The 11,157-nt window shown below is 49.7% G+C and overlaps 1 protein-coding gene across 1 annotated transcript in view; it reads left to right on the top strand.

Annotated features, from left to right (window-relative positions):
- Positions 1–1,371: 1,371 nt before the first annotated feature.
- FGF23 (fibroblast growth factor 23) overlaps positions 1,372–11,157 on the top strand; it is an 11,461-nt gene continuing 1,675 nt past the window's right edge. Inside the window, exons 1-2 of the mRNA XM_021707859.1 lie at positions 1,372–1,650; positions 8,900–9,003. Of these exons, the coding sequence (XP_021563534.1) occupies positions 1,440–1,650; positions 8,900–9,003 (315 nt within the window). The 5' untranslated portion in view covers positions 1,372–1,439. The remainder of the gene's footprint in view (positions 1,651–8,899; positions 9,004–11,157) is intronic.

Below are 11,157 nucleotides of genomic sequence, written 5' to 3'. Positions count from 1 at the left end.
GCCCAGGCGGGTCTCGAACCCACGGGCTCAGGCCATCCACTCACCTCAGCCTCCCAAGGCGCGGGATTACAGGCTGAGCCACCGAGCCCGGCTTGGCTACTTGTTTTTATATGTCTCCTCCATTAGTCTGGAGCTCCGTGGGGTGGGAGTCACACCCTGCTCGTGCCTATATCAACCAGGGTGTCTAGTTTGATGCCCGTATGTGGTGTGTACTCAGGGAACGGGAAATTGGAAACGCAGCAGTCCCTCTGTGTGAATCTTTCTGGCATTCCGGTAGCTAGGGTCCCCAACCCCCAGGCCACAGACAGATACCTGTTTGTGGCCTGTTAGGATCTGGGCCACACAGCAGGAGGTGGGTGCCAGGCAAGCAAGTGAAGCCTCATTTGCGTTTACAGCCCCTCCGCATCACTCACATTGCCACCTGAGCTCCATCTTCTTCTGTCAGATCAGTGGTGGCATGAGATTCTCGTAGAAGCGCGAACCCTACTATGAACTGCACATGTGAAAATGTAGGATTTCCCCCCACACCAGTTGCAACTTCCCACGGGGCACACCTGTAAACAACCCCTGCAAGCAGGCTTTCAGTCACAGAGCTGAGCACCCATGTGTAGACACAGACTGTGGGGACACCCTGTCCTGCCACTGGGATCCCAGTGCTCATCCAGCAGCCTTTCCAGTCCTCAGGCGGTCTCAGGATGGGTCTCCTTACCACTGGAAAGACTACCAGTTTCACCGCCCTAGAGAGTCCAAACTAGGGAAACTGAGGAACCAAACCTTGGCATGGCCAGTGGCGTCAGACCGTGTGGTCTTTCTCCCAAGATGGCCACTCTGGTTTCTGTCCCCCTGTTCCCAGCGCCCGTATTTTTCATAGATCTCTATCCCTCAAGCTACCCACCTGATGCTGCACACGGAGAAAGCCCTGGATACACACTTGGTGATGGAAATTCGAGGAACTAAGAAAACCTAAATGAGTCACCTTGATGGGAGATGAATTGCCCAGAATCAGTGGACTGCATGACCGAAGCTGGATTTTTTAGGAACCGCTGGCTGCCTTCACATTTCCTGGTGGAAGTGGGACAGGTCAACAGACAGCCCAGAGTCGCAGACGTCATTCATGTTTTGGAGCGTTGGCTTGAAATTGAGGGGTGTGTGTGTCTGGAACCGACGTGCCTTCCGTGAGCCTCAGAGGCCTTTGCACTTTCTTCAAATGGGCTGATTACAACACAGAGGATGTGGACAGTGCAGTTTTTCCTGTTTGATGTCACACCGCTACCCTTTAAAAGTCCGAGGGAAAAAAGGAGGGAATCCAGCATAGGATCCTCCGGCCAGCTCCTCGCAAGGAAGGAGGGGAGAAAAAGGCCAGGGAGGCCCAGGCTAGCCGAGTCCGGGCAGGCGTGTCAGGTTTCAGCCTCAGCTCCAGCCACTCAGAGCGCGGCACGATGTGGGGGGCCCGCCTCAGGCTCTGGGTCTGTGCCCTGTGCAGCGTCTGCTGTGGGGGCGTCGTCGGAGCCTCTCCCAACGACTCTCCGCTGCTCGGCTCCAGCTGGAGTGGCCTGACCCACCTGTACACGGCCACAGCCAGGAACAGTTACCATCTGCAGATCCACAAGGACGGCCACGTGGACGGCACGCCCCAGCAGACCATCTACAGTGAGTCGGGGCTCCAGGCTGGGAAGAAGGGGCGCTCCCCTGTTATCGCTTCTCAGGGGCCTGGGGTGGTCGGAGGCTAGACCAGAGGCCAATCCATCCTCCTCATTTTCTGCTCAGGAACCACTGTGTGTGTGTGTGTGTGTGTGTGTGTGTGTGTGTGTGTGTGTGTGTGTGTGTGAGAGAGAGAAACCTTAGGATTCAAAACATGGACTGGGTTAACGAGAGAGGTTGTAAAGAAGATTCTTGTATCCTACCAAGGATTGGAATAGATGAATTCAGGGGGCTCTTTCCAACCCTGAGCTTCTAGTATTCTGGCTTTGTAAAAGTTCTCAGGAAAAATGTGTTCAAGACAGACTATCCAGGTATGTTGCCTTGGTGAGTCTGGCCAAGCGTACAGACCAGCCATCCATTCCTCTATCCACGCATGCATCCATCCACCCATCCAACTAACAGGTTTAGTGGTGCTTCAGAGGGACCCACTTTGAGTTGGTGGCTTTTCTCTGTAAAACTGAGAGGTGTCCAATCAGTAACAAGTCAAGCTAGCTGGGAACTCGTTGGCAACATGAAAAAACTGGAGTGTTTTAAAAGATCAGATCTGTAGAGAGTTAGATCAATATACACAATAGCTAATCAATTAGCTATGATTTACATGAGGGCTCCTTTGTGTACATCTATATATAGGGGAAAATGGGATTGGAGAAGTGATGGATATGGAAAAAGACAGGGTCTTCTATTCTAGGAGAACATGTAAAAATTACTCTAAAGACACAGAAAAATGCACACTGATTTAATATAGATCAAATTAAAGAAATGAAAAAGTAGTCACACTCTCTAAAGAGAACATCTTATAGGAATTAGGGTTCGCTCTTTATTTTTATAGTAAATTAATCAATTATTTTGGAAGACATCCATTCTTCTAGGAATCCAAGGTTCGTAAGCTGGTAGCAAGACATGTGCATATGCAAACCTTAAAACAGCTTAAACCTCTTCAAATGCTCAATGGACGTTGATAGGAGATGAAGGGAGGTAGGGGGAGGTTCTCCCAAACAAGTTCCAGAACTCAAGGGAATGTGGTAGGATTCAGAAGTTAACATCTTCGAAGCCAAGATTGAATCTAAGGGCAAGAATCTGAATTCTACATATTCCTGGATACATATGATGCATCCTAAGTGAATTATACATATTCTGGATACATATGATACATGCTAAGTGTTACTCATTTTATTCAATGGATATTTAATAGGACCTACAGTGTGTCCGGCCTTATATCAATCTCTATGACTGAAAAGGAAGAAGGCACAGCTCTTCAAAGACTTCACAGTCTGTCATCCTTTCTTGTCTCCCAGCTCACTCTTAGACTTTTAGGAAATAAAATTTTGCAGCTCTCATGGAGGGCCACCCTCACCTCCTCTGCAAGACTGGATGTGGCTTAAAACGCAGGAGAGTGGACTATGGGACATTATGTTGATTCCCCTATATGGGAAGCACTGTATACAATGAGGGAATATTTATACAACTTGTCTAGAATCATGGAATCCCTCTGCTGAAAGGAAACCTCCAAAGACACGCCCTTCTGAACAAGAAGTAGGATAGAACAGTACAGGCTGGCTGTGGTGGACAGTTAACTTGAAGAATCACCCGCTGAGCCAGCAGTTGGAACTGTGGACATTTTTCCTCAAATTCCTACTTGGCGTCAGGCCCAGAGGATGCACTGAGCTCTAGGTGGAGTGAATTAAAATGAGAAGCAGCAAAATAAATTGAGCTGACTTCAGATGTATTTTTATGGAAATGTGATTTGATTTTGTCAGATATAGGCACTAGCCAAGCACTGTGTTTTTGAAAAGATATACACTAACATGGGAAGGGAACTCAGGGTCAGGGTGGTGGGAGGGAAACCTCTTTTTCCTAGTTTCTGTAAACTTTTGTACAGTCCAATCAGTTGTCATGTGTATTAGCCAAAAAAAGAGAGAGAGATGGGTAAAAAATTATACACTAAGATCTCAAGTTACCCCAAAGGAAAGAGGAAGCATCACATGTAGAAGCACAACTAATTAAAAGTCTGGCGAGTCAGTTGCAGTGGCTCACACCTGTAATCCCAGCACTTTGGGAGGCAGAGGTGAGAGGATTGCCTGAGCCCAGGGGTTCGAGACTGGCCTGGGCAACGTGGCGAGACCTCATCTCTACAATAAATTTAAAAAAAAAAAAAATTAGCCAGGTGTGCTGGTGCATGCCTGTGGCTCCAGCTACTCGGAAAGCTGAAGCAGAAGGATCACCTGAGCCCAGCAGGTCGAGGCTGTGGTGGCCGTGAGTGTGCCACCGCACTCCAGCCTGGGTGACAGACTCAAAAAAAAAAAAAAAGAAACCTGGTAGATGATTTTTGGTGACTTCAGCAGTGACCGCAAAGCAACACTTTCACACTGATGGAAAAGCGTAAGGTGTTTTGTTTTGTTTTTCCGTTCCTCCTAATTAATGATCCATTTCCCATGAACTCGGGTTATTCTTTTGCTGTAATAAATTCTTGATTAAGAGTTGAGCACCCAATCTACCTTTGGGCTGGCGGACTGGACAAAATGAAAGGATCTGTCTTCAAGATTCTTCACATTCCCTTGGGACTCTCGGGTTCTGAGACAGGGAGGATAGAGTAGGGAGTATCCCCTGCTGGGTGAACGATGCCATGCTCTGATTCCCCTTTATCCCTTGCTTTGTGGAAACAGCAAAAGCAAAGAGGATGCTTACTGCCGCTGGTTAGCATCACTCCCTAGATCCTAATACCTTCACTTCCTCCGTCTTCCCCACTGGAACTTTCTTCACCTGAGGCTGGTTTATCCTTGGGCTCTTCAGCCCTTCTTCATAATTTATCTTTTCCTTTTGAAGAGCTCGAAGCACCTGATGTCTGTCATCTTATTTATCATTTCTGGCTAGGAGAACAGAACAGAGCAGGTAACTTTCAACTTCTACAGCAGCAGGCTAAGGCAAAGAGATCATGATAGAAATTACTAGCATTTAGAAAGTGCCTTATACAGCAGTGGATAAAAACATTAACTCACTAGATCCTCAAGACAGTCACATTAGGTCAATGTTTCTACTGTCTTCATCTTATATATGAAAAAACAAAGGTTAAAGAACTTAAATAACTGGCCTATAGCCCCAGCACTTTGGGAGGCTGAGGTGGGAGGATCACTTGAGGCCAGGAGTTCAAGACACGGGTGGGCAACGAAGTCAGACTCTATTTCTACAACAGCGTTTTACTTATATCTATAAAATAAAAATAAGCCAGGCGTGGTGGTCATACCTCTAGTCCCAGCTATCCAGGAGGCTTAGGCGGGAGGATCACTTGAGCCCAGGGTTTCAAGGCTGCAGTGAGCTATGACTGGACCACTGCGTCCCAGTCCGTGTGACACAGCAAAGACCTGTGTCCAAAAACGAGAACTTAAATAACTGGCCTAAGGTCACACAGGTAGTAAGTGACCTAGAGGGCATTTTGACCCCAATTCCCAGGCTCTTCCAAGGTCACATGCATCAAGGCGCCTTCCTCACTGAAGGCAAAATTTGTCAGGCCTGCTCCATTTCAGCAGGTGAGGCAGGTGGCTCTGATAGCTGGAGTGAATTTCTCCTTCCTTCTGAGAAACTCTCTTCTTGAATCTGTGCAGATGGTGAAGACACCTTCTGAAACCGCAAAGGGAAGAACATACATGTTCTAACCTTTCAGGTTGGCGCACGTTGGTTCGATGGAAGAGTCTGCGCCCTTCGTAGCAGCGGTCCGTGATTCCTCTGCAGGTTGTTTTCTATTGGGACTGGCTCCTGAGACAAGGACTGCCCACCCTGACCCCAAGCACTTTGGGAGGCAGAGGCGAGAGGATTGCCTGAGCCCGGGTTCGAGACCAGCCTGGGCAACTTGGCGAGATCTCGTCTCTACAATCAATCAAAAAATTAGCCAGGCGTGGTGGCGCATGCCTGTGGTCAAAGCATGGGGTGGCACACACGGCAGGTCAGAACACACCACGTGATACCCTCCATTTGCTCGACCCTTTCAAGTCACTTTTACAACCACTGTCCCACTGGATTCTCGTGGTCCCCCTCTGAAGTAGGCAGGACAACCATTGCTACTCCCATTTCACAGCTGAGGAAACGGAGGCGAGGGCCATGAGTCGCCCAAGGCTTAGGGTTAGTAAGTGGTAGAGTTGGGATAGGGATGCAAGTCCCCTGGTTCCTGGTTCAGTACCTCTCCCCTGACTCCTTGGGGGTGTTCTGACTTGGTGTCCTCAGGGCCTGCCGCATGTATTTCAGCCCTTGGCCTTGTCTTCTCATCCTTGTCGTGACTTCCATTGAGCAAGCTAGAGGGCGGCAGGAAGAAGCTGTCTTGACCTGAGTTTCCATCCTGCCTTAGTTTCCTTATCACTTAAACTGGGACGCTGCTACTATTGCCACTGCTACTACTACTATTACTACTAATAATAATATTAACAATACAGCAGTTGTTTTAAGAATTTAAAGTATATAAAATACTTAGAGCAGAGCCACTCAAAAATTTGTTACCGACTAAGCCGGGTGCAGTGGCTTACACCTGTAATCCCAGCACTTTGGGAGGCAGAGGCGAGTGGATTGCCTGAGCCCACGGGTTCGAGACCAGCCTGGGCAATGTGGTGAGCCCTCGTCTCTACAGTGAATCAAAAAATTAGCCAGGCACGGTGGCGCGTGCCTGTGGTTCGAGCTACTTGGAAGGCTGAGGCGGAAGGACCACCTGAACCCAGCAGGTCGAGGTTGCGGTGGCTGGGAGCAGCCACTGCACTCCAGTCTGGGCGACAGAGTGAGACTCCGACTCCAAAAAAAAAAATTGTTACTGACTGAAAAGTCATCAGAACAGAAGCTATTTCTTACACGTTCCCTATATTTTCCCCAGGGCTGACCACAAAATTAGCCATACATTTGAGGCACCTGGGCAGACACCATCTTGGAGAAATGTAAATATCCCCTGTGTCCCCCGTGCCTCACCCCACTTTCCAGAAACTTCCCTCAAGGATAACCCTCAGTCAAACTCTGAAACAAATGAACTCTTCTCCTCAGCCCTCTTCCTTTCTCAGCTTTCTGGGTTTGCTTCTGCCCTCAATTCCTCTGTCCCACATCATTCCAGTTTCAGTCCCTACTATGATCTGCACTTGGCTAATGTCGAATTATCACCTGCTTACTTTCCCCAGAGGTCTTCATACTGAGTCTACATGGGGTCGGTGAGGAACCTTGGGCTTTAAAGCACCCCCACAAGGCTCCATCACGTGTTAGGCACAGACATTGGGCACGTACAACCTCTCTAAGCCACATGTGCAGAAGAGGAATTATAATTCCTGCCTGGGCTACCTCCCTGGGGGCTGAGGTCAGATGAGACGCACATGGAAATTCTGTGGTGGGTCAATGGAAGTGGCCCCAAAGAGCTCAGGAAATGATTTTTCACAGAGGCAATTAAACAGCCTTTGGGGCAGAAGACTTGCTGAATTGTTACTCATATAATTACACCAGTATATGTTCTAATTGTGTGTAAACAGAAAGCACACTTAAAGCTGGCATCAACTATGTAATGGCCCATGCCAGAGACTAGTTTTTGAGGAACTGCGCCTGAAGGGAGCATCACCAAGTGAGAAGAAGACAAAGACCCAAACCCAAGAAGAGCTCAAGGAAAAAAATTCCATCCATCACTGGTATCTGTTCAACAAAAAAAGTTAGACCCAAACCGGGCTCGGTGGCTCAGCCTATAATCCCACACTTTGGGAGGCCGAGGTGAGTGGACTGCCCGAGCCCGCGAGTTCCGGGACTCACCTGGGCAACTTGGCAAGACCTCATCTCTACAATCAATCAAAAATGAGCCGGGCGTGGTAGCACGCGCCTGTAGTTCCGGCTACTTGGAAGGCTGAGGCGGAAGGATCGCAGGAGCCCAGCAGGTCGAGGCTGCGGTGGCCGGGAGCGGCCACTGCACTACACTTCAGTCTGGGTGACAGAGTGAGCCACCCTCTGCTCCTGGGTGGTTCACTCTAGATCAGTGAACTTAGTTAAAACAGGGCAGGTGGAAGACATGCCGTCCTCTAAGAGCAAACATCGTGCTGAGCGGTCCAAGAAGGAAGAACAAGCCATTCTGATGAGGGAGAGGAGGAAGGGCTTCCCAGGGACAGTGCTGTCTGAGCCTTGAAGGATAAGTGACTTCAGTAAGCAGAGAAGGAAGAGGGAGGTGGGTTCTGGATGGTTCTGGACACAGACTGAACGTTGACTGGTGTAGCAGACTATTAAAGCCATTCAGGTGGAGAATCAGACTCTGGGTACAAGTTGGATCCTTGAAAGACATCTCACATAGATTTTAAAATCAAATGCAGGAGGCGTGTAAGAATGCGGCCGCCTCACTCCTAAGCAGACCCTGAACACTGACCATAAGACAATAAGAAAGGGATTGGCAGTGACGGAACACTGCTGGGGGCGGGCGGAGGTGGGGAGCATATAACATCAACAAGGTACCTGATTTCAAACTAGGTACCTTCAAAGGGAGGCCCAAATTTTCCCTGTACAATGACTACTTGTATACCTAATCCTGAATTGTACCCCATATCTTTAAGATAGAAAAAAAAATTTTTTTTTAGTTGGAGTCCCTCCCTGTCACCCAGGCTGGAGTGCAGTGGCACGCTCCCAGCCACCGCAGCCTCGACCTGCTGGGTTCAGGCGATCCTTCCACCTCAGCTTTCCAAGTAGCTGGAACTACAGGCACGCGCCACCATGCCCGGCTAATTTTGTGATTTATCGTAGACGAGGTCTCACCAAGTTGCCCAGGCTGGTCTTGAGTCCCTGGGCTCGGGCAATCCTTTCACCTCGGCCTCCCAAAGTGCTGGGACTACGGGCTGAATCCCAACTCACCCGGCCAGAAAAGAAATTTTTTAAATGTGGCCACCACCAGAAACATGGAAAGGTATTGGCAAGACAAAGGGGAAAACAGAGGCGGTCCAGGTAGAGAGAAACATGTGTACAGTACCGGTGGCAGAGGGCCAGGAGTTTAGAGTATCTCATAGGGGCAAGAGGATGAAACCGGAGGCAAATGAATCGGGAGGAGGGTGTCAAAAGGAATGAGGGTGAACAAACAGAAGGGGAGGGGAATGTGAAGTCCTCACCACCCTAGAATCAATCCTGGGAGGTTTCGTGAAGGTGGGCTTTCGGGAAGTGCGTAAAGGTGGGAATTGGGTGTGCAATGAGCCTCTGACCTGAACGGGTTTCTCCTCAGGTGCCCTGATGATCACATCAGAGGATGCTGGCTTCGTGGTGATCACAGGTGTGATGAGCAGAAGATACCTCTGCATGGATTTCAGAGGCAACATTTTTGGATCAGTGAGTTTCTTTTTGTGTTGGTCACCATTTGCAAACAATTATCTAGCTTTTTGGACAGAACATGGAATTTTGGGAGGCCAAGGTGGGAGGATCACTTGAGGCCAGGAGTTCGAGACTAGTCTTGGCAACATAGCAAGACTCCCGTCTCTATTTTTTTATTTTTTTGAGTTGGAGTCTCACTCTGTCGCCCAGACTGGAGTGCAGTGGCCGCTCCCGGCCACCGCAGCCTCGACCTGCTGGGCTCTGGCGATCCTTCCGCCTCAGCCTTCCGAGTAGCCAGAACTACCGGCATGTGCTACCACGCCCAGCTGATTTTTGATTTATTGTAGAAATGAGGCCTCGCTGCCCAGGCAGGTCTCAAACCCGCGGGCTCAGGCCATCCACTCACCTCAGCCTCCCAAAGGCGCGGGATGACAGGCTGAGCCACCGAGCCCAGATCCGTCTCCATTTTTAAAAATACATATATACTTTTAAAGATTTCATCCGCAGTGTACCTTGGCGATGTTTTCACTGAGTACTTTATTCAGTCCAAGTACTGAATGCTCAGGGTTACACAGCTGGGGTTTGACCCCAAGCGGTGAGTCTTAGAGCCCAGGCTCTTAGTTCTTGGTCTATACTCCCCGTTGGAATCCATTTTTGTATCTCACACAGGCCCTGGGATGTAGTCGTGCATCCTTGAGTCATACAAATTCATTTTGTAAAGCACATCAGAGAGGGTGCAAAGCCATTTGGTGTCTTCTTGATTCAGCGGCTAGCTGTGACCTTAGGCAAGTCCTCTCACTTCTCTAAATTTCAGCCTCTTCACTTGGAAAAAGTGAAGGAAAGTGGACCACGTGACCTGTAGCGCTCCCTCCGGTTAAAGATCTCTAATTAATCATCTCGGCCCCAGTGGTGATAGCTGGTCATTCAGTTTGGTGAGCAAAGTTTCCCAAACTAAAGGCTGCTGGCCTATTCCTGAGGATTTGGGGATACTACGATAGTGAGACTGCTTATCTCAAGAGTCTCTTATCACCACGCAAACCCACTAGAAATTTCACCAGAGCAGACTTTCTGTTTTGCTTACACCAGTGTCCCAGTACCTACAATAGTAACTGGCTAGAGTAGATTAAGAAATTTGTTGGGCCAGGCATGGTGGCACACACCTATAATCCCAGCACTTTGGGAGGCCGAGGTAAGAGGATTGTCTGAGCCCACGGGTTCGAGACCAACCTAGGCAACTTGGCAAGCCCTCATCTCTACAATATATCAAAGTATTAGCGAGGCGTGGTGGCACGTGCCTGTAGTTGCAGCTACTTGGAAGGCTGAGGAGGAAGGATCACCTGAACCCAGCAGGTCGAGGCAGCAGTGGCCATGAGCGTGCCCCTGCACTCCAGTCTGGGTGACAGAGTGAGACTCCAGCTCAAAAAGAAAAAGACATCTGCGGAACGAATACTGAAATATGGATAACTAGCTAAATATCTGCTGAGCATCTGGGCATATAGATAGCCCTCCTCTGTAAAAGTACTTCCTCTGTGGAGTTTGAGGCTTAAATGAAACCATACGCAAAGGCCAGGCCTGGCATGATGGCTCATGCCTCTAAACCCAGCACTTTGGGAGGCTGAGGAGGGAGGATTGCTTGAGTCCAGGATTCGAGACCAGCCTGGGCAACATAACCAAACCTTGTCTCTCCAAAAAATAAAGGATGCACAGGAGGGCATTCAACAGAACCCAGTCCTAGCGGTTAAAGACTCAAGCCCAGCTCACCTGTTAGCAAAGTTAACGTCCCGGGTCCCAGGCTGTGTGATCTCCCTGGCGTCAGCACTCTCCTTTGTGCTTGACCCTATAAACTCCACCCCTTGCTCCAGATAAGGAGACACACCCAAGCCAAACTCCCTTTTTGACTTTCTGAGTTGGAGTCTCCGTCGCCCAGGCTGGGGTGCAGCGGCACGCTCCCGGCCGCCGCCGCCTCCTCCCGCGGGCCCAGGCCATCCTTCCGCCTCAGCCTTCCAAGTAGCTGGAACCCCGGCACGGCCACCACGCCCGGATGGCTCTGTGGTTCGTCGTGGAGACGAGGCCGCGCCCGGTGGCGCAGGCAGTCCTCTCTCCTCGGCTTCCCGGAGAGCTGGGATCCGGGTGCGAGCCCCGGGCCGTCCCGGGCGACCCTTCCGCCAGCCC

Source organism: Carlito syrichta, unplaced genomic scaffold (genome assembly GCF_000164805.1).
Source record: "Carlito syrichta isolate Samal-C Ts95f unplaced genomic scaffold, Tarsius_syrichta-2.0.1 Scaffold126530, whole genome shotgun sequence".
NCBI lineage: Eukaryota > Metazoa > Chordata > Mammalia > Primates > Tarsiidae > Carlito > Carlito syrichta.
The sequence above is the reverse complement of the archived record's forward strand: the minus strand, read 5'-3'. Positions and strand labels throughout refer to the sequence as shown.